General features: G+C 41.8%; 1 protein-coding gene, 1 long non-coding RNA gene and 1 pseudogene across 9 annotated transcripts in view; 2 read left to right on the forward strand and 1 right to left on the reverse strand.

The window, feature by feature from the left end:
• The window catches only part of LOC111753002 (uncharacterized), a 308,317-nt gene that overhangs the window by 102,777 nt on the left and 182,421 nt on the right, over positions 1 to 23,119 (forward strand). The window lies entirely within an intron of this gene.
• Positions 1,012 to 14,995, reverse strand: TMCO5A (transmembrane and coiled-coil domains 5A). Its single transcript, XM_023558774.2, has 9 exons — positions 14,792 to 14,995; positions 14,241 to 14,364; positions 13,806 to 13,856; positions 13,067 to 13,138; positions 8,909 to 8,965; positions 8,421 to 8,480; positions 7,263 to 7,327; positions 5,883 to 5,944; positions 1,012 to 1,527 (listed from the first exon to the last, which is right to left on the reverse strand). Exons 1-9 carry the CDS (start codon positions 14,929 to 14,931, stop codon positions 1,307 to 1,309), a joined length of 852 nt encoding a protein of 283 aa, XP_023414542.1. The 5' UTR covers positions 14,932 to 14,995; the 3' UTR covers positions 1,012 to 1,306.
• LOC135232585 (mitochondrial pyruvate carrier 1-like) lies at positions 11,403 to 16,742 on the forward strand (annotated as a pseudogene).

Here is a 23,119-nt window from a genome sequence, read left to right on the forward strand (position 1 = left end):
TGTTGCTGTCGAGTCTATTCCAACTCATAGCAACCCTGTAGGAGACAGTAGGCTGCCCTAGAGGGTTTCCTAGCCTGAAATCTTTACAGAAGCAGACTTCCACACCTTTCTTCCATGGAGCAGCTGGTGGGTTCGAACCGTTGACGTTTTTGGTTGGCAGCTGAGCACTTGACCACTGTGCCGCCAGGGCTCCTTACTTAAGCCTTAGAGACCTAATTATTTTCGTGGTTCTTATACTGAGCTCTTTGCAATAGTTTTCCAGTATCTCAATCTATGATCCTGAGAAGTTATTGCTGGTAGGAAGACCCATGAAGTGAGCTACGGCTTGGAGAGTTTGTTTAATTGACAGAGTTGTACGTTTTTGTGGAAGGCTGAAATTAGTAATTAAGGGGACATCTGCTTTTGCCTTCCCGGTGCCATTTTCTCCCTCTCTGGGAGCTAAATCCCTCTATCCTTTGGGAAATATATTCTATATGTATGTTTAGATAGAGGTGACTCCGTTATCTCTTTCTGCCATGGCCACTTTCCTATCCCTCACAAGGGCTTAGACACATGACTCGTGCTTGACCAGGATGCCCCATCCCTGTGACCATACTTATTGTGAAACAGTCAGTTGACCTCAGATAGACCACTTTGTATCTGTCTCTGGACTTACTGCTGGAGCTATTGGAAAAGACCGTTTCATACTGCTGAGGTTACTAATCTGATATGATGAAACTCTTAGGCTGTTGGCAGCCATCATGCCTCTACGGGAAGAATGCCTATCCAGAGAGAGGAGCAGGAAAGATGAAGCCCTGATGACATTGTTTGAGGCATCTGGATCCAGCCATGCCTGAAGCCCCAGATTTATTCATGGAATTTTTAGTTCCATGAAACAATCCTGTTTTTACTTTTGGCTACGAGTTGGCTTAAGCTAAGTTTACTTGGAACCAGAGCTCTAACTAATATAAAGCAGTGAATAATCTTCTGCATTGCAGGGATCCAGTCCCTTGTATTTTGAGATTCTCTAGAAGAACTTCTCAACCTTAAGTTTCATCTGTGACATTCTAGAAAGGCTCATGGCTTCCTTTGTTTACTGTCTGGCACTGTTTGGGTTATAGATATAGCCACAGGAACCTATTGACAGAGGTCTTTACTGGACAAGGTCAATTTGGAAAGACAACATGGAGAGGGAAGATAATCAAGTAAGTAAACCTTAAGGGAAAAATTCTGAAGAAAACCTCTTCCCTCCGCATGCTCCACTGTCTCCTAGTCCACAGGCTCGGGTACCACTCGTTTTTTGTTGTTCCAGGATATTTCTTAAGGATCAGTGAGGTAACATGTCCTCTGTTTCCAGCGTGAGAGATGGAAAGAGGAAGCTTCTTAGCTTCCACAAGATGCCCCTGTTCAATATCCTGGGCAGTATGTTGATAAGGAGATCTGGATTTATATAACTTATGTGGAAAAACATGTAGCCCAGAAGTCTGACGAAAAATAGGATGGTAAAAAAGAGACATCGAGAAACCCTGAAAAGATAAAGCCAAGAAACTGTTAATCAGAGGTTAGGAATCTTGAGGATAAAACGAATAATACTAAAATGAATGTCTGGCTCGTTCCTGACATTCAAACGTATCTCATTAACTTGTTGTCTCCTTTTCCGACAACCCCTTTATAAAGGGCAGACCCTTCCCACACACTGGCTGGACAGTTACACTCTCCCTCATCACTACGTTTTATTTCCTTTTAGTATTTATCACTCTCTGTGGCCTTTTATCTTTTTTTTTTTTTAAGCTTCAAAATATGTCTCCATTATTTCTTCAAATATTTCTTCCTTTCCAATTTTCTTTCTTTCCTGAATTCCTATTATGTGGATGCCATGCTTATATTCCTGTATTCCATATCTTTTAGTTTCTCTTTCATTATTTATTCTCTTTCTTTTTTATTTCTTAATTCTGGGAGGTATCACCAATATAGTCTTCTGATTTGCTAGTTTTTTCTTCGGCTGTATCCATTCTGCTGCTTATATGCCATTTTGTTATTTAAATCAACTGTTATGTGTTTCATACTTAATATTAGTGCTTGGTTATTTTTAATATTTCCTTGTTTTAGTTTCATACCACTAATATCTTTCACTGTTTTTTATGAGAGAAACGTTAAATTTTTTTAAATCCTCCTTTTGTTGAAATGCAGTCCAGTTTGTTGTATTACTCTTGAAATGATTGTGCGCTTTTCAAATGTCTTGTTTTTGGCTTATATACTCATTTACCCTAAAGGTATTGGTTACTCAATTATATAATCCAGACACCAATTCATGTAAGCCTCAGTGAACTCAGGGGGTGGGAACTGAATGAGCCTAGACATCAGAAAACCGCATTCAATCAATCCTCACTCAGAAAACAGCTTCCTAAGTCAGACACTTATAATTCGTTCCCCAGAAAGAAATGACATTAGGAAGTTGACATTCTTTAGCCTAGATAATAATTCCTTAATCATGAGTGGGAGAGGCATTGAAGCAATTGCTTGAAGTTATTTAGTCCTTACCTATTTTTCTTGGTTTCTCACAAGCACCTGGCCTTTGAACTGCCCAGTAATCCTGAGGATAACTGGATCAGGGGAAGGAGGTAGGCTTCATTTATCTCAAGGTGATGAACTTGGTGGTGATGTTGGGGTGATTGGAGCAGGGGGCATGAGCAGACCTCTACCATTTCCTCTCTTCTGTTACCCTTACCCAGCTGTGCCAGATTGCCTGTGCCCCAGGATAAATTCACTTCCCACTTTCACTTACCAGTCAAAAACAGCCTCTCCCCTCACATTTTTCTTGAATTTTCCTTGAGTGCTGATCTTGGTGACATGAGCCATAATTCATTCTAGTTCAGATTCTTGATAAGAATTGGAATCAAAAGTCCTTTACAAACCTCTTCTCACCACTCTCTCTGAAGCTAGATACAATGTCCATGAGAAGACTCCGAGGTGGGATAATATTACCAGAGAAAACCCTAGGACTAGTCCAACTTTCTTATCTCGTGAGTCACTACCCAGTACACCAGTGCCCCACAGGATGATGCCGCAGAACAAGGTGTAGTTAGACATGATGACCTAGACTTGCAGGATGTGTTTTCTCAGGTTCTTTTCAGGATAACAACTCTCTTGAAGGAAGAAAATTCTTATCCTGGGGAGTCTAGACCAGCAGTTCATGCTGGGCACTGGTGTTAAAGTATAAGAAGGCAGCCTAGGAGTTATGGGGGAAATTCTGCTAGTTGTTTTAGGAACATTGTATTGAGGGATATCGAAATATGTAATACTTCATTTATCTGGTATGAAGGAATATTCTCCTTAAGCAAATTATCCAGACAATTGGAGCTGACCTTTAAGCACCAATAATTTTATGTTAACCATTTTGATGAAATGCTTTATAAATCATATTTCATACCATTTTGAATATGTTTCTCTATGCCTTCTTAAACAGATTATATTGAACATAATTTGACCTTTTCTTGAAAATGTAGGGGCTTCTTGAATACTAATTTTACTTTGCTTTCACACTGATTCTCTCAGGACTAATATCCACTAAGGCATTTGAATGCTAAGTTCTTATTTGATTCAACAAGTAGTTTTGAGCAATTATTATGTGCTAGACGCTGTTAAGAGCCATCTCCTTTTCTCAATCATTTTCTCTTTCTGTCTGTGGTTAGGCAGTGGTGTACTTGCATCTGACAGCTCTTTCCCCATTTCCAATCTACTGATCCTACTGGGAAACCAGATATCGAGCTAATTCAGGTGGTAAATGGGCCAAAGGGAGGGCTGTGAGAAAAGAGAGTAAGTATGAGCTTTGCCACATTTCTTTTCAGTCATCAGATTCCTGTTTCTGGTTACTACTAGCTTCTCGGCTTTTTTAATAATGGGAAGTTGGGATTACTAATTGTCTTTGGACAAATAAACTATAACATGAGAACTGAGAAATGTAGTCTTGCTGGTGACACTGGTTTGCTGAGTTGACTCTGTTTGTGTGTATACAAGGTTCTCCTCTTTAAGACTTCACTATCTGCCAGGATGGCTGAGTAGAATTCCCAGTTTCCCAGGAACTTTACTCAAAGATATTTTACTTACCTTTTACAGAATAGTATTGCTTTCCTTTGGATAGAATTATCCTGGGAGAGGAAGAAAACACATTGATAAATAAGTAACTTCGGGAAGCTAACATCACTGTCAAATAATATCCAATGAACCGTGAGTTAACTTATATTTTGACAATACAAATTCCTTTCGTATGCATAAGCAGATGTAATTTTCAAAGTCAAAAGTTTATCATGTATATATTATTACCGTTTTACATATTGATACGAATATACTAAGGCACACAGTGGTTAAGTATGTTGCCCATGGTCACATAGTGAGTGAGTGACAGGACCAGGCCTGGAACCGCGGTCCTCTGACTCCACATTTTGGGCTCTCTCAAACTATCCCTTTACACATTCTTCTCAGCCAGTGACCCTGAGTGAAGCTTACAGGCTGTCAAAGTCACACAGACTATCCTAACAGAGTTTTTACAAAGCTATAAAAAGCTGCAAATGAGGCTATATCCTGGATTTCTGTGATAGCTCTCTTTCAAAATATTTTTTCAGTTATTTCATTTTCCTCTTAACTTCCTGTGAGATAAAAAGGCAGAGGAATTACTACCATACTTTATAGCTGTGGAAATGAGGCTCAGAGAATTGGAATTAGAAAGAAAATTTCTGGTTTAAAAATTTGGCTTTATAGCTTGAGCCAGACTAGGTGGTATGTCAGCTGCTCAGTTATTCAGGTAGCCGTTTATAAAAGATTTCTAAAGCATCACTAGTCTCTTGAACCATCACGGGAATTGTAACGAGATGAATAAAAAAATTTTCTTTTCCTCTGATATGTGGTTGGAAGGGACACTTTGATTAGCCACTGGTGTTAGATAGTGAGATACATCAGGGAGTATGCCAAGCTTCCTTCTAGAGAGGTGGGGTCCAGTTAATTTCAGGGTTTTGTCTTGCTGAGTGGAGTACACAAGTTTGGGACCAGCACGACTTGCTCAGGACAGTGGGACCTTACTCACCATGGACGTGGTCTATTATATCTCAAAACATCTGGATAAGCCAAGGACCGTGGTCAATTGTTCATATTTTTTTTAAGGAAGAGATGACTTCTCTTTTCTAGGATGATTATGACTATTTTTTTTAACCACATAAAATTTCTGGTGAATGCCAACCTTGCCTCTAAAGCCAATATAAATGACAAAATTACAGTCCAGCAAATGTTTATCTTTTAGCCCTGTGTGCTTGCTACCACAAGGTGCCTAGGCAAACCAAGAGGTCTTATGCTTTACCTCCAATTGTTTTCTTTCCTTCAGGCCTTTGCACATATGTTGGTGATAACATAATGTTAAATATGAACAGACACGGAAGTTGTGTCATAAAGAAGCAATGGCTTCCTATGTTTGAATTCATGCATCAGCTCTGATTAGATAGTGATAGATGCCTGGTGCTCTGTGTTGTGACATTTGGGACCATGTCTGGGATCATCAGGAAAGGGTGCTAGGATTATGGGAAATGGGAGGTGTGTATGTCATGCATTGACCTCCTTTCCATAGAGCGTCCCCCCAGTTAACGTCCCTTCTTGCTTCCAGTCTGAATTCTCTTAGGTCTTAGGCTAGATTCTTTGAGAACATGTTATTTGCATGGCTGTAAGAAAGGGAAGCCAGTTTGTTCCTTAGCATGCTTTTTGTTTGTTTAGGGTTGGACTGCTTTGGAATTATAGCTGGTACTCTTCTTCGAAAATGTACATGGGAAGAGGGAATATATGTTTGGTGGGTCATAGTTTTTGGAACCTCCCCTTGAAAGGCAGTGACACTAAGAGAAGCTGAAGATGAAGTGGAATACTTGCCTCATTACTTTGACTGTTATACTTTTTTCTTGCAGTGTTCATGCTCAAGACTTTTGATCTAGGGGGAGAAGTACCAAGACAAGGATTGAATAAAATACACTAAAATGCTCATACCTATATGATGGTTATTTAAAAACTGCTTTATCTTATAAAGCTATGGTATCTGCTATGGTGGTCACTGGCTACATGTAGCTATTTACATTTAAATTAATTAATATAAAAACCCCAGTTCCTCTGCCACACTAAAAATCAAACCAGTTGCCATCAAGTTGTTTCTGACTCATGGCAACCCCATGTGTGTCAGAGTGGAACTCTGCTCGATAGGGTTTTCATGGCTGCCACACCTTTCTTCTGCAGTGCCTCTGGGTGGGTTTGAACTGCCAACTTTTCAGTTAGTAGCCAAGCGCTTAACCATTTGTACCACCCAGGGACTCCACGTCAGTCACACTAACCACATTTTAATAGTCACATATACATATTCACTATCATATTACACAGCACAGAAAGCTCTATTGGAAAACCCTGTTCTAGAATCTCAGCTTAACGGTCAGGCCATATCTGAATGCTCAGCAAGGATGTTGGGAGACTTGAAGTTGTACTTCAGGTAGGAGGGCCTCCAGGTCCAGACCCCTGGTCCTCAGGCCACAGTATGCTCATCTTTAAAGCTAAATGCGGTTTTGGTTTCTTGCTCATGATCCAGAGATTCAGAATATTTAATAAATAGAAATTACTTGTTGTCTGAGCTAAGATTTAAATGAGAAACAGGGTCAAGAAATGAAAGTGAGGCTTTTGGTTTTGGTTTCTCATCATTGAGACTCATTTGACAAACTCGGGGAATATTTTTCTTTGTGCTTTTCCTTATATCTAATTTTTATTGTTCCTAGTTCAAAACAGTGCACAGTTCTGAGTCTTATAATATGGTGGCCATCGTGTGTGTCTAGGGATTATTTTCATGCCTGTCCCATATGGGATAGGCATATATTCCCCCCCATCTGGGGGAAGTGAGGACGATACTAGTTTTAAGGCCTTCACTGTGAAACATAAAGAATGCCCTAGTTATCAAGATGACTGACTACCAACTCTTCAATGCACAGGTTTCTGCTCTTCATATAAACCCAAATAATTGATAATGTGATAAAATTATGAGGGAGATGTATTTCTGCTGTCCTTTAAGAAGGATGGGAGAAGGACCTGAATGGTAAAGTTGGTCTCTTCTAGCTGGGGCCGACCAGATCACTCACAGAGGAAACTAGACATGTGGCACTGGGGCTCACTCAATTCCAGGTAGGAACTGGTGTGAGAACTGTTTGCTCTGACTCAGGCTGAGGTGGAGGTACCACTAAAACCAGGATGTTCCTTTCTTTGCTAAAGCTCACACTTCTCTCTCAAGGAACCGGGTCTCTAGTTCTTCTTCTATTTTCCTCAAAGTTTCTTGGTACTTCTTCAAAGAGAAATAAAGAAAAACATAGTTACTAACTAGAAGTTTTATGTTTTTTCTAATCATAATAAAAAAAAATCATAATAAGCACTTATTATTACATTCTGATAGGAATATTTGGTATTCCCACTGCCGCTTTCTCTCCTTTCATTGTTCCCTGTCCACCACTCCTACTGATCTCTCACTACACTTCACCGCTGGGTAGGTTCCTGGGGGTTATAAGTATGTGAAGAAGCAGTTACCCATTATTAATTTGAGAGCATAGAGGCTGGGAGCCCAGAGGAGTAATTATCAGTGAGTCAAAGAATAGAGTGATCCTGGGGGTGGGTGTTGTTATGGATTGAATTGTGTTCCCCCACAAAATTTGTTGAAACTCTAACTTCTGGTACCTTCAAATACGACTTTGTTTGGAAATAGGGTCTTTGAAGATGTTATCAGTTAGGATTACATGAGGTCATACTGGAGTAGGGTGTATCCTAATCCTATATGACTGGTGTCCTTATAAAAGAAGAGAAGATATACCTGGACAGGAGAGACAGAGGAAGGATGCCAAGTGGCACTGTGTTTGCAAGCCAAGGAATGCTTGGAGCTACTAGAGTCCAGGAGAAAGGCATGGAACAGTTTCTCCCTTACAGCCCTCAGAAGGAATCAGTATGGCTGATACCCTGATCTTGGACTCCCAAACTACGAGGCAATACATTTCTGTTCTTATAAGCCACTCAGTTAGAGATACAGTAGAACCTGCGAAAGCTGGAGCATGTGTAAGGTGGGAACCTATCAGAGAAGGAAAACTAAAATATTTCCCACTAAAATGAGCTATAGAAAAGTGGTACGACTGCATCTTGTCAAAAGCGGAAAATTTGTGAGACCCGGAGAAACAAGGTAATTCCATCGAGTATCAGCTCCCACAAGTTGCACTGTATTTTGTTATGGCAGCCCCAGAAAACCAATACATGTTTTGATGGCCTTAAAGTCCCTTCATAGTGGTACCTTTAAGGGTGAAAATTATTCAAGGTAGCATTCTTAGAAAAACCTGGTTGCATTTCATTTTGTATCTTAACAGACCATTTGCTATCCCTTTACTGAGAAGCTGTACCTTTATGCAGAGGGCCTGATCCTCACAGAGCTGAATCACAAACGCATAGTCCTCCATTACCTGGGAAGCCAAAATTTGGACTTAGATTTCTTTCCTCCTATGTCCTAGACCCTAACCGTGGTTTTAAAATGGTCGTAAATGCATTTTGCTGTTCATATAAACTCATTTTCTTTTTTGAGGATAAACAAACCATATCATATTTAAAGTCCAAATGTGAATTATCTGGGGGAGGTTGGGAGAAGAATGGGCACTAATATGTAGAAGAGTACAGGCTATAGAATGTATCCTGTAAAAAATGTTGAAAAGAAGGTGATCTAGGGGCCGGCATTCATCTTCCTTTTCGGCATCCACTCCTCAGCCCCATAGTGTTCCTGGAGCTGGCCCCTTTTATAACATGTCATTTTAGGAAAGTATTAAGTTGACTGCCCAAGCATCAGATTTCCCCCTTTTTTGGGAGAAGTAACATTCGAAGAAGTTATTGTTGTTACCTTGGCCAGCTCCATCTCTTGGTCTGCACATGATGCTTCCAACTGTTGTAACCTAACCTATAGAAAGGCAAGGAGACAGGTAACCCAGGAAAGTAAAAACTGTGCAGAATCCCATTCTGCAGTATCTCAAAGGTCATCTCAGAGGTTGTTGAAATGCACCAATGCCATGATTTTAGATATCTTTGTGATGGAGGAGTCAAACCATCCAGCTTCCTTCTTTGAAGCTGCTTGGTGAGCCTGCTCTTCTACATCCAGTGTCCCTAGTATCATCAGGTCCTACATCTACCCTGAAACTTCTCTTCTCAGCTTCCTTCTCTTACTTAGCTATTTCTTTTGGCAATGACATTAGTCTTGAAAAACGTCACTCTTCCTTTCCCTTTCATATATTCAGTTAGAATCCAAGATTTTTGCTACTCCTCCCTCCCACTTTCTTTCCCTCCCTCTCTTCCTTAAATATTTGTCGAAAGCCTGTTTGATGTTGGTCACTGTGCTGGGTACTGGGAATATAGAGGTGAACAGGACTGACAGGCTCTCTGCCCTCACAGAGCTGACATTTTAGTTGGGGGACATAATAAATTAGTCGACATGACTGATAGGGATAAGTGCTATGAAGGAAGTAGAAGTAGGATAATGCGATGGAGAGTGAGTGATGGTGGTGGTTGTGTGAGGGCTCACGTAGGTAGCTTGGGGAAGGTCTCTTTGAAGAGATGATACTTGAGTTGTAATCTAAATGAGAAATACTAGCCTAGTGAATACCTGGAAGAAATGTGTTCCAAACAGAGGTGAGAGCAAGGGTGATGACTGGGAGGCAAGAGAGATTTGGTGTCTGAAGAAATGGTATGGCTGGAGCACAGGCAGGACTGGTAGGCAGGACATGAGGTGGGATAGGTAGGGCCTTTTACCTTCTAAGGAGCCCTGCTGGTGCAGTGGTTAAGCACTTTGCTGCTAACTTAAAGATCAGCCGTTTGAACCCACCAGCCGCTCTGTGAGAGACAGATGTGGCAGTCTGCTTTGGTAAAGATTACAGCCTTGGAAACCCTATGAGACAGTTCTGCTCTGTATAAAAGGGTCGCTGTGAGTCAGAATCGACTTGATAGCAAGAGGCTTGTACCTTCTAGTAGAGCTTGTTTTTTTTTTTTTTTTTTTAATTCTGATTGCGGTGGGAAGTTGAGGGAGGGCCTCAAGTAGTAGAGACACAGTGTGATTTGTATTCCTAAAAAATCTTCTTTATGTGTGGAAAACTAGATTGCTGGGGTGGAAGAGTTGAAGCAAGGAGACTAGTCAGGAGGTTACTGCAGTTGCCCAGCTGAGAGGTTATGGTGGTTTGGAAGAGGCGGTAGTAATAGTGCAGTAGATACAGATGAACGCAGTAGGGGTGTATCTGGAGGTAGAGTTGACATGTCTGCCTCCTTACTTCCCTTTTCAGTTCTATTGTACCTACTTTCATCTAGTTCCCATTTTTTCACGTCTGGACTCGTCTAACAGTTTCTTTTCTCTCTAGTTAATTGCCATCAGGGCCAGCCAGCCAAGTGTGCCAAGGACCATAGTTTCAAGCCAGTGGTCTTAGTCACAAGAAGTTGAAGCAGACACCCCATTAAGTTGCTGAATTGATCACCAGCATGTCAGAGGAACAGAAGCAGAAGAGATGATGTGTATTTCCTAGGTTTAGAGATACCACGGGGAATTCTATAAACACATGGGCAAGAGGTAGTGGCTCAGAGGGTTAATACTACCCAAGAACTCTTTAGGGCTGGGCTGACTGCTGCTAGGACAATGAAGAGCAGCCATTGCTTTGACAAATGCCTGAGACTGTCAGCTCAGCTCCCTTGACCTAGCCAGCACAGCTGGAAGGAAAGAGTCACCCTAGATTCCGACTGGGTTTACTGTCAGGAAAAGCTGTTCTGGGCAGGAGAAGGGATCCTGAAAGAAAATCAGTCTTCTGACTGCTGAAGTTGTATGGCAGAGGTAGTGACAGAGTCTTCATAAGCCTTCTTAGTCTTAGCTCCAGTTTATTCCCAGTGTGCACTCGGGCTCCAGATTTCTTTTTTTCCAGATAAATTTTCAAGGTGGCCATGGTCAAGCAACCTCACTTGGTGGCTTTAAGCTTCACCAATTTTTGTGACCACCAACCCTAACTTGGCCAGCAGAAAACAGGGGAGCAGTTCTCTATCGTTTCATTTTCTGTTTCTATTTCCAGTGTGCCTGTATCCTCAGAGGGTTAATACAGGAAAGTGTGGGCTCTAGAATGCAAAGAGAAATTAGACAAGACGAGGACAAAGGTGGATTCTACAGAAAGTGTCCAGTAAGAATGTTATCCAGGTCAGGCGTGGCAGCTGTCGTGGGGGCCCTGGGTGGCTCCCATCACCGCGGCTGGTCGCCGGGTGCCACCAGGCTCCGAGGAGCGATGAGACCAGCACGGCCATGGTGGTGGTGGTGGGGGGGGGCGTGCTGGTGCGGAAGTCCGCATGAGGACTTCCGGGACTACGTCTTTAGTACATTCTTCTGGGGACCGGTCGCCAACTGGGGTCTCCCCATTGCTGCCACCAATGACATGAAGAAATCCCTAGAGATTATCAGTGGTCGCGTGGCGTTTGTTCTCTGCTGTTATTCTCTAACATTCTTGTGATTGGCCTAAAAGCTCCAGCCTCGGAACTGATTTCTGTTTGTCTGCCTGTGACCAACGAGGTGGCCCAGCTCATCCAAGGAGGTCGGCCCATCAGACACGAGATGAATAAAAAGGCATCCACGTAGCCATGGACAGTGAGGCCAGCTCTCTGGAGGGACGGCATTGCTGCCACCGCTGCTGAGTCACGGATCCCACGTCATGAATAGTCTCACCGAGGAAAAATAGGCTGTTTGCTATTTCTACTAACCAGGCTGTTTTTCTAGAAATAGCTGAGATTACCTAAACCAGCTGTCTGCTGCCTTGCAAGCGGTGAATGTTTTACTTCTCTTCATAATGAGTGATTCAAAATATGCAAGCAATTTAAAATTGCCAGTGATGGTTTTAGCGCAGTAGTATGTGTGTTTTCTGTTAGGATTTACTTAATGAAAACTGAAGAGAATGAAATTTGTCACAACTAGCACTTAGAATTTTTTACGTTTTCTTTAATGATCATGAGACAACCAATAGCTTGCCACATACCTAAAATCTTATTCCCAGCGTTGGAAAAAGTTATCTGTGTATTTCCATGCAGTGTGTATATCGAAATGCTGTAACTGAATGACAATAAATGATTTAAATATTTGCTTAAAAAAAATATTACCCTCTGAATGAAAAAATACGTTTCAATTCTGAATTTGCTTCTTTGATCAGATGCGCTGTTGGGCCTCAGGTTCTTAGAGAAATGCTATGCATTGTATGATGTACTTAGCAGGTTCCTGGGTGCTGTTGAGTCGATTTTCAGCTGATAGTGACCCAGTGTGACAGAGTAGAACTCCCCATAGGGTTTTCTAGGCTGTAATCTTTATGGAAGCAGGTCTCCAGGTATTTCACCTGAGGAGTTGCTAGCCGAACTGCCAACTTTTCAGTTAGCAATCAAGTGCTTAACCGTTGCACCGCGAGGGCTTCTTGCTTGGCAGACAGAGATCACTAAGTACTTGACTGACTAATTGAATGAAACATTTTCTGGTTTGGAATCAGTAACAGGGTGTGTAAATTGCCTAGCACACATTAAGCTTACAAATCCTAGTTCTGCCTCTATGAACTCATATGTATACCTCAACCAGACTTTTAACAGATCACTTTAAAATTATGTGGCCTTTCGAGATTTCAGCCATCCGGAAAAGAACATTCTACATATACACCTCATATATAATGCTCAAACTGAGGCTGCGAAAGACTGGTAAAATTGTCTAACTTTACGTATCAAGTGCTGGAGGAAGAATTTAAACTGGGGACTTAACTGCCTTTAGTGCTGTATATGCTTTTGTGCCCCACTCGTATGACGGAGGAGAGAACAAACAATATGGCTTCAGAGTGAAATTCCTTACTAAGGACAGGAGAATCTAACACTCAGGGGTCAGGCTTAACCTTGACATGAGTTAGAACTATAGAGAATTTATTCCAACTTTGGCACTTATTTCCAACTTGAAGACTTATGTCCTAATTTCATAGTCACATAGCCCATACCCATTCAAGACTGCTTTTTCATTTACCTTTGGCTCTTCTGGGGTTTCGTCTAGGTTGCCTTGCTCACACCTGGTTGTTTTATGTATTCTTCTTGTAAGCTACAGTTTCAAATAAAAAAATCAATTAAATAAAAATATTTAGAAGACATTGATATTTTCTGGTATGTGGGGGCCAGTATCTATGGCCTTGGAAAGCACTGTGAGGAGATAGTCCCTTGGTGGCTACTTGGTACCCTGTGCAAACACTTGTCTTGGCCACCAAGTTAAAGTCAGTTCAAGGCAAGGGTGCTTCCTTGAGCCCCTAATTAATGCTGCGTTACTTAGGGCTTCAGGCCATGGGCTAATGAGTAGGGTAATCATGGGAAGTTCACTGTATTATGAAGACAGATTGAAGTAGAGGCAATGCCTAGACAAGGAGAAGGGTTCCTAGGGAATTAAGTATTTTTTAAGTTTCTGGTTACAAATGAAATTGACCTCTTACCAAAAAGGTGAAGATGAAGTCAATTACTTCAATAGTGTCTGTTGGAATCCGTTTTCTTGTGATGTAATGAAGAACCCATGGGACCACTAAATACCCATTCATTCCTTTCACCTCACACTGGGTGAGAAAACCTATGGCATTTAGGTAAAGAGTGTGGTGTAGGAGTTGTGTGGTACCCACTCCAAGCTCTTTGACATGGATTCTTTTGTAATCACTTTCCCTTTCTTGCCTCTGATAAATGGGGCTGATATGGGGACCCTCAGGGATACAAGAACCTTGCCCTACCTTTCTTTTAAGTTCTGTTATACTCTGGACCAGTGTTTCATTCTTCCTTTCCTGTGAAGAGGAACAGAGTCTCCTGCACACTTTAGTCCTCTTTATTCAGCCATTGCTCTCCATCTCACCCCAGTGATGTTTTCCTAGCAGTTAACTCTACCTTACTTGCATATTGTCAGGTGAGGTACCAGTGGTCTGGTCTCAATATATAAACACCAGCTTATCAGGAATTGAGACACCTACCTGCTCAGCTTCCCAGTATTGAATATCACCAAAGAAACCCTGCCCTCCACATGTCCCCTTCCATGCATTGGCATTCTGTCATGACTTTGGAGTTGACTATTCTTTGTATTTAGAAAGGGAAGACCTGCTTATTTGACAGTTGATGAGGGGCAGGATGAGGAATGAAATCTATCAAATGGCCCCTCCCAGCTTCCCCCTTACAAGTCTGGCTGTTTCTTCTTCTAGCTCCTGCAAGGCTCTTTCCCTTTCAATGGTGGCACAGTGCTCCTTCTCCCACTCCTCATCCTCTGCCAGGTCTCCTGTCTGGGTGAGCTCACTTTCCAACCTGGATGGCACAAAGACACTCACATGAGGACCCGTGATGGGCAATTTCAGAACCGATAAAACACATACCAGTTCTGAGGATACATTAGTGACAATAAACACAAATCTCAAGTTGGAAACCCTCCTTCCCCAAATTCATAGAATCAGAATCACATAGCGGTAAGGAAAGTAAGAGCTACCTGGTTTCTAAGCCAAACTTCTCAGTGTTTTCAACTCAGGAAACTATAACCTAGTCTTCCAGAAAATACATTTCAAACTCACTGTATTTCAGTGTTTGAGCCACATGTAAATGCCAAAGAATAAAGAAGAAACCTTCTGCTATACAAGACATAAGTCTCTACAGCAAGCAAGGAATTCAGTTTTTGTCTTTTCTCCTCCACCCCTTTCTTTTGGATTGGGAACCTCCGTCATGAAACCCCAAGGCTTACCTCTGAATCTCCTCTTCTTTCTCTTGGATTTTGAGAAAAAGATCCTGATTTGCGTCATCTATTTTCTGCATATCCCTTTCAAGATCCATGTTCAAACTGTTAATATTTCTCTTTGATTGTTCCAATCTTAAGATTTCCATTTTCTCCGACCTATATACTCAGCCCCCAAAATGAACATGGGCCAGTTATCTTAAGATCAATAACCATTGGGCCAAGGGGGTTTCTAGAAGACATGTAATTCATTAACCTGGGTCTTTCTGGGAGCATATCATTTCTTTCTCATTTTCGGGAAATTATATTCCTTAGAAAGAGTCTACAGTTTGTTTCAAAAATTCTCAATTCTGTCAGCAAGGGAGGCCTTTCCAAGGTGTCTCCTGCAAAATGCTCAAAATAATAGTGCACCCCTACTACTGTGTTTCCATGGGAAGCTTTCGCCTTCTTCGGTTGGAGAGAATGGTTTCCCTTGGCAATCTTTTCTCAAGCAAAATGTTCATGAAACTTGCTCAGGCAATATACTTCTCCCCCGCCCCCACCAGTACTTTTATCTAGGCACCTGGCACCTCCCTTATGGTTGGGCCTGGCTTTGTACAGAGTCACAGAGGTTTACAGCTGCATAGTAGGGCTTCAGTCTTTCCTTCCTCCCACCTCAAAATTGCTCACTTGCCTGCCACAAAGTTTGAGATTCTTCAATGAGAATCATCCGGTCGAACACATACAGGAATGCTCCAGGCATTTACTTTCAAGAATCCAGACATCTTTTTTATGAAGTAAGTTTGAATGAAATAATGGTATAGAGAGCCTAAAAATGGTACCCAGCACATGGTAGACTTTTTTTTTCTTGTTTGTGTGAATAAAATCATTGGTTTGTCTTTGAAATAATTAACCAGGAGTAGAGTAGAGTTTTTTTTTTTAGAGTAGAGTAGAGAGGCAAAGGGACTTTTGTTGTGGGTAGGAATGAGGGATGATCTTGGAAAATAAAGTCTTACCTTGGAAGAGCTGGCCTGGTTAGAGGATTTACAATAGTTACCACTTCAAGAGGGCATGGGGTACTCTGGGTGGGATGCAGTGGGGGAGGGATGGATAAGCGTGGAAGCGGAGAGGGAGACTGGAAGATGTGGGAAGGTATCAGTAGCAGATATCACCTGCTTCACCTCTTGGTCCCTGGATGTGGCTTTACATAATCACGATTACTTACTCATAATCTACTTGCTCTTCCTTGTGTTCTTCCATTGTACATTACCTAAAATGCCAGCAGAGTTATATCTAATGAATTGGGGAAATGAGTCCATTCATGAAGTATAGATTAAGTTAGCCGAGAGTCCAAAAGTAGGAACCAAATCAGGTAACTGGTTCCCTCCTGACAACCCCTAAATTCTGGCCATGACGAACCCAGGTCTCTGATTCTTTTGCCCACACTCTGATTGTCTCAGTAGGCTACAGAGATAATGCTGGAAAATTCAGCACATTTCCTGCAGGCAGATATATTCAAAGATTGTTCACCACGCAAAGGCCTTTGGAAATTTATACAAGAAAATAGGAAGAAATAGAGGCTATCAGTTGTTCTGAGGTCCTTGTTTTGTCCTAGCCTAGTTACTTTCCTTAAGGCCCTGTGGGCATAGAGGGAAGTGCATAAATGCCTTGAGAAGTGATCTCTCTGCTCTCTAGCCTGGCCTCTCCAAGAAACTCCAGGTATTAACATCTTCAGTATTAAACGGCCAAAAACCAGCCCAGTTACTGTTGAGTCAGCTCGGACTCAGGGCAATCCCGTGTGTGTCAGAGTAGAACTGTGCTCCACAGGCTTTTTGGTGGCTGACTTTTTGGAAGTAGATTGCCAGGCCTTTCTCTCGAGACACTTTTGGGTAGACTCGAACCTCCAACCTTTCAGTTAGCTGAGCATGTTAACTCTTCACACCCAGATACTCCCTGGTATTAAATAGGGCTCGGAAAAACCAAGCAGAAGTAAATTATTTGGCTCTCTATGCTCCTTAGTTTCCTCTTTTTCTCCATTTCTTCAACAAACTCTACTTCCCTTCTGATGTGTGTGGTCTTCCTGATCCTGTCCCAGTCAGTTTCTGAAGAGTCTAGTCTCTCCCCGGGGGAACCATCCAATGGAATCTCAGAACCTTCCGAGGGATCATGACCCTGCTGTTGACATCGGATGGGCGGGGCAACATGTCACAGTAGGGTGGGCAGCAACAGTTTCTCATCATTTGTGCAGAGTCAGAACCTAAATGGGTGCGTGGGTTCATGGCTAAGTCTGCCCTTGGGCAGCAGGAGGTTCACGGACCTGATTTCTGGACAGCATGTGGGCTGGTAGAGGGTCCCTCTCCTTTATTTCTCTGGGCTCCCTTTCTGCCCAAGCATGACTAACATGGGAACGTTGGACCCTGTGGCCAGCAGTCTGATCCCATCACATAGCCAGTTACCTGCTCATATTCAGTGAACACTGATAGAACACCTACCTGTGCCGGACACTCTTCTAAGACTATGGAGTAGGAGTGAGCAAAACAGCCAGAAGCACCTGCCCTCATGGAGTTTACATTCTAGTGGGGGGTGGGTAACAAAATAAAAAAAAAAAAAAAAGGAAATTAACTTTTATTTGGTATGATAAAAAAGGGGAATACTGTTGTCATGGATTGAATTGTGTCCCCCCAAAATATGTGTCAAGTTGTTTAGTCCTTGATTCAGTATTGTGTGGTTGTCCTTCATTTTGTGATTGTAATTTTATATTAAAGAGGATTAGGGTGGGATATAACACCTCACTAAGGTCGCATCCCTGATCCAGCATAAAGGGAGTTTCCCGGGGGTGTGGCCTGTACCACGTTTTATCTTACAAGAGATAAAGGGAAGCAAGCAGAGAGTTGGGGACCTCAGACCACCAAGAAAGCAGTGTTGGGAGCAGAGCGCATCCTTTGGTCCCGGGTCCCTGCATGGAGAAGCTCCTGGTCCAGGGTAAGACTGATGAGAAGGCCGACAGAGAGAGAAAGCCTTCCCCTGGAGCTAACACCCTGCATTTAGACTTTTAGCCTATTTTACTGTGAAGAAATAAATTTCTCTTTGTTAAAGCCATCCACTTGTGGTATTTCTGTTATAGCAGCACTAGATGATTGAGATAGCTATGAAGAAAAATAAACAAATGAAAGGGGAGGAATGCAGTTGTGCGTGTGTGGTGGGGGAGATTGTTGCAGCTTTAAATGGGGTGTTGCAGAGGAAGCCACAGAGCATTCCCAGACCCCAAAGTGGAGATGTGTTAAGAAGCCTAATGAACAAGAAAAGACGTTGGGTCATGTTGAAGAGCCAGGGTCTATGGTTCTTATAACCAGCGGAATAGCAAGGCCCCTCCAGCAGGGACCAGTGTGCAGCCTGAAAGACCAGGCAGGAGTGGCCATGCATCAGTGAACACCTTCAGGGCAAGCCCAGGCCGGGGCGGGCCAGGATGCACGTCGTGGATACGGGAGCACCAAGGTGTAGGAGGGCCCCCGTGTCCCTCCTGCAGTACCTCGAGGATACACAGCCTTTCCACGCACCTGCCGTCATCCTGGAAAAGAGAGCTCTTCAGAAGGAGCAAATCCCTGAAAGACTGAGCAACAACCTGAAAGAGATTTTTAAATTGGAAAAGGCCATGGTATCTGGAATCGGCTCCTTCTGCCCACTTTAGGAATTAGCGGGTAGAGGGGAAGATAAGAGTAAGACAAGAGTACCTGCAGAACATAAAGAATATGTATTTGCATACCCGAGTATGTAAATTTTGACCAGATGCTGCGTGCTTTGTAACTTTTTGTGTGTCTGCGAGCCACAGAAACCTGTGAAGTTAGGGATCTCAACTAATAAGAACCACATTGAGTTGATTTGTGGGCCAGAGTGACTTGGTAACATACTGTAGTTTCTAACAAACTATTTGTAAAATTAATGGCCTGTGATGACCCCCATTACCATCTCCTTTCTTCCTGAAAGAAGGCATTTCATTGCTTTATGAAGCTGTACACAGAAGAGTAATTAAGTAACAATTCAGGCCAATGGCCTCTCCCAGGAATTAATAGTTGGGAGAGTTCATTAACCCCAGCTGGTTACAGCTTCTACAGGAAATGCCCTGGACCAAGGTTATCTTAGCTATTAATGGATTGGATAGGGACTTTAACTGGGATAAAAATAAAGCTCTGTCTGCTTCCTGGGGAGCTTTTCTCCTTGAAGGGCTACCAAAGGCAAGCTGGTAGAAGGACAGATCTACAAGCTTGGGGCCTTCCAAGGGATGAGAACAACAGATTGCTGTCGGTGGGAATTGCTAAATCAAGGTAAAAACAGGGCCTTGGGGGCAAGTTAAGGCCCTTGATATAAGCCTTCCTGCTGTCCTGGAGACGGCTTGATTAATGCCCAGCACCGTTTTACAGCAGCTGTTTCCCTTGCTAACTTTTCTTCGCCCTGCCCTGCCCTGTGCACAAGAGTCTTTTCACATTTTGCTCCATTTCTTTGAGGAATACTGCTGCTTGTGTGAAGGCTGTTGGGAAAACTGTTGCTCTTTTTCCGGTCAGTCAGACAATGTATTGGCTAGGCCTTTTCCACTTTTCTGCATGGGGACTGGCCCTGAGCCCTGAATAGGAGCTGCTGGGTGCTCTGGCCCTTTCAGAGGCCTCAGAGGGACAGAGAGTTATTGCTTCCACTCATTTCCCTCTTCCTCACTTCCTTTAGCAAGTGCTTCTGGGATATTTTATAAATGAGTCTAGTTTCAAGGCTCATGGCCAGGCCAGGCTCTAGAACCTCGTTTTTGGTAATGGTTCTGTAGGTGCAGAATCAAGTATGCTATTTTCCTTACCAATTCTTTGTGACTATTTCTTTACAAAATTTACGGTCCTTTGAATTTCTTTTTTTTGAGTTTTTTAAAAAAAACTTTATTGTGCTTTAAGTGAAAGTTTACAAATCAAGTCAGTCTCTCGTACAAAAACTTATATATACCCTGCTACATAATCTAAATTGCTCTCCCCCTGCTGAGACAGCCGGCTCCTTCCCTCCACTCTCTCTTTTTGTGTGCATTTTGCCAGCTGCTTCCTTTGAATTTCTTTTCAGAATATTTCTACTCCCCCTCCCCAATCCACGGTTTTCTCAAAAGCAAAAAGTGAAAGTGTGAAGGAAAAAAATAAAAAAGAATACTCATTAATTAATATTGTCATTTGACCTAAGTACTAATTTTTTTTGCTTAAACACATATCGAATCAAAAAATTGGTTTGAATAAAATTTAATATCCAAGAAACTGGTACTTTGAATTGGCACAAAGTTTATGTATTTTCTTTAAAACCAAATGTTTTAAAATTTATTGTATCATTGCTGTTGTAACAACATTAAAGAATTTAAAAAACGGGAGTTCAAGGATCTCACCTCCTAGCAAAACCATCTTTGTAATTTAACATGTTTTCTTTTGTCTTTTGTTAACAAGCTATTTATTAAAGTTATTATAATAGACTAAATACATTGTTGTGTTTTGCTTTTTGGCCTAGTGTTTTTTATAAATGGTGTCTCGGGCTGCTACATAATCTCCAAAATTTTGTTGAGTTGGCAATATTCACAATTCATTTCACCATACTCCTCTTACAGTATTATCTGTTTATACACCTGTCTCCCCAGGTAGAGTAGAAGCTTCTTGAGGGTCAGAAGATGCCCAGGTCTTCCCTTTCCCTTCCCTGCAGTGCCTGGGACACATTAGGCACTTGAAGAATGTTTCACTGTGGCTGAACCTACAGGCATTCAGGTTGTTTACTTTTTTCCCTTCCCTAATAAAAGCACTCTGGTGAATGTATCTGTGTAGTCACTATGTTTTCCAGGTCTAACTAGAATGTCAAACAATACAAGCTTATATTTTTATTATTTTCGAATGTCTACTTATTAGCATATCAGTCAACCGGCTTTTAAATCACAGATGAGGAAAATGAGCACAAGACAGAAAAAATGTTTCTGAGTAAAAAAGCTGGTCTTTATGTAGCCAATTCCTACAGCCTTCTGTCCGCCACACCTGTGATGCGCACTCGCAACATTTTCCAGTTCATTCTCTGAGCCAGGGAAATGCAACGGGAAAAGGGCGTTTTCTTGATTATAATATGGAGTTGGAACTATGAAGCATTCATTCAGAAACTTCTGAAATTAGTCAGTGTACCTCACGTATCTGACATAATATTTGTTTTCAGTGAGTGCATTTCTTCTGAAGTAACCGGTGCTTATCTCTGTTTTAATCACATTTGCTTCTCTGGCCTTAATTTTTAAAATTCACAACTAGAAAGTGATCATTAAAGGAAGATCCCTAAAGAGAAAAACTAGAGCCTTTGCATGCAAAATAATTACACTGAAATTTGGGGCAACTTTATTTTTCCTTCTTGATTTTTCTAGTTCTTGTGTAACCTCTCTTCCTATATGGGAACCACAGTCATTTAAATTTATGTATTAGTCTCATCTAATAATTATAGAGAAGTCTTCCATATTGTAAGTTTTAGATGTCTTTTTGTTTTATAGAAGTGATATAATGCGGAAATATTCACACTGAGTATAAACCATGGCTGTATATTCCATCATTTTTATGTATTTAACATTTTTTTGAGCAGCCAATATGTACTGATCTATGTAATGGAATAATCAAAGACGAATAAGTCAAGGTCCCTGACTACTCAGTTTTATAAGGAAGACAGATGTATAGTGGAGGCAGGCAGTAGAAGCTGGTTGGGAACACAGAGGAGGAACATCTGACTTTAAGTTATTTAGGGAAGCTTTTTTTTTTTCTGAGTGGGGGTGATTTTTGAGTTGAGTCTTAAAGGAAGAGGATAGCTTTATCAGATAAAGAAAATGGGCAGTCCTGGAGGAAGACCCATGGGTTTAAAAAGGCTCAATATGTTCAGTGGAGACCCTGGGTAGTGCAAAAGTTTAATGTGCTTGGCTGCTAACTGAAAGCTTGATGGTTCAAGTCCACCCAGAGGTGCTTTGGAAAAAAGGCCTAGAGATCTATGGTACTTCTGAAAAACCAGCCATTGAAAACCCTGTGGAGCATACTTCCACTCTGACACACATGAGGTCACCATGAGTGGGAGTCTGTCTACTTGATGACAACTGGTTGTGCTTATGCTCAATGTACAGTAAAAATTTCAGCATAGTTTCTAGCTAGAGTAGTATATCCCAATGTTTGTTACGTGTTTGTATGCAACAAATATGTTATTGCATGGTGTAACAAATGGCTTTAGGTGGGGCACAGAGGTAAAATTTTTAATTAAAAAAATTATATTAGTTTTAACAGTGAAGTACTTAGTAAAAATGTAAGCAGTACATTAAAACTTGATTTAAAGACATAGCTTTAAATTAGGATAAATTTAAGTAAAAATAGTTACTTAATTTAAGGAAAAATATTAAAGGAGATAACTATCGTGTGAGGACTGTATGTAGCAAACGCCCTGAAGGTGGTATGTGAGTGACAGAAGTTTGGGCGTCATGGCTCTCAGAGCATAGGGAGGATGGTGGGAGAAGGGCCAGCTAGACCTGTTAGGGCCAGCTGACGAGCATCAGGTACTGTGCTCAAGACTCTGGGTTTCATCTTGAAAGCACTTGAGGAGGCATCAGAGACTTTTAGTCCATTGGTCATTATATTTGAGAGAAAAAGAATTCTAGGGGAATGAGGGGGGATGGGAGGAAGAAGTCCCAGTGCTGGTTCACACTATGCATTAAGATCAGGTGTCTCAGGGGGTGACCTTATGTTTCCATTTGGAATGAAGGCTCAATTGTTATCATGCATTTTTTCCTATTGGAAATTGTCTACTGTAGGTTTACAGTGGCAGTTATATTGATGAGATATACAAGATCATACAGTGTCTTAAGCCAATCTCTTTGAGATATATAAGAGAGAAGCTAGCAGAGGGACAGGGGGACCTCAAACCACCAAAATACGGCAGTGCCAGGAGCAGAGTGTGTCCTTTGGACCCGAGGTTTCTGGGCTGAGATGCTCCCAGACCAAGGGAAGACTGATGACAAGAACCCTCCTCCAGAGACAACAGAGAGAAAAGCCTTCCCCTGGAGCCAGCACCCTGAATTCGGGCTTCTAGCCTACTGGACTGTGAGAGAATAAATTTCTCTTTGTTAAAGCCATCCACTTGTGGTATTTCTGTTATAGCAGCTCTAGATGACCAAGACACTGTTTAAGGTGGGTTCTTTTTCTTGTGGATGCTTTTTGAATTCTTGGGAGGTTGCCTCCCAATCACTACCATGACAGAATTGGGATCTTTAGCCCTGAACTGGACAACCGCCTGTTGAGTGTAGCTGTTCACTTGTTTTTTCCTCAGCCCCTAAGACTGTTGTCATTCTGC

This window comes from Loxodonta africana, chromosome 10 (assembly GCF_030014295.1).
Source record: "Loxodonta africana isolate mLoxAfr1 chromosome 10, mLoxAfr1.hap2, whole genome shotgun sequence".
Lineage (NCBI taxonomy): Eukaryota > Metazoa > Chordata > Mammalia > Proboscidea > Elephantidae > Loxodonta > Loxodonta africana.

Coding starts and splice junctions, on each gene's coding strand:
- TMCO5A (XM_023558774.2), bottom strand. CDS start 14,931: ATGGAAATCTTAAGATTGGAACAATCAAAGAGAAATATTAACAGTTTG. Junction 13,857..14,240: donor AAGAAGAAACAGCCAGACTT/GTAAGGGGGAAG, acceptor TCCTCTTCACAG/GAAAGGAAGAATGAAACACT. Junction 7,328..8,420: donor ATCAGGCCCTCTGCATAAAG/GTACAGCTTCTC, acceptor TTCTCTTTGAAG/AAGTACCAAGAAACTTTGAG.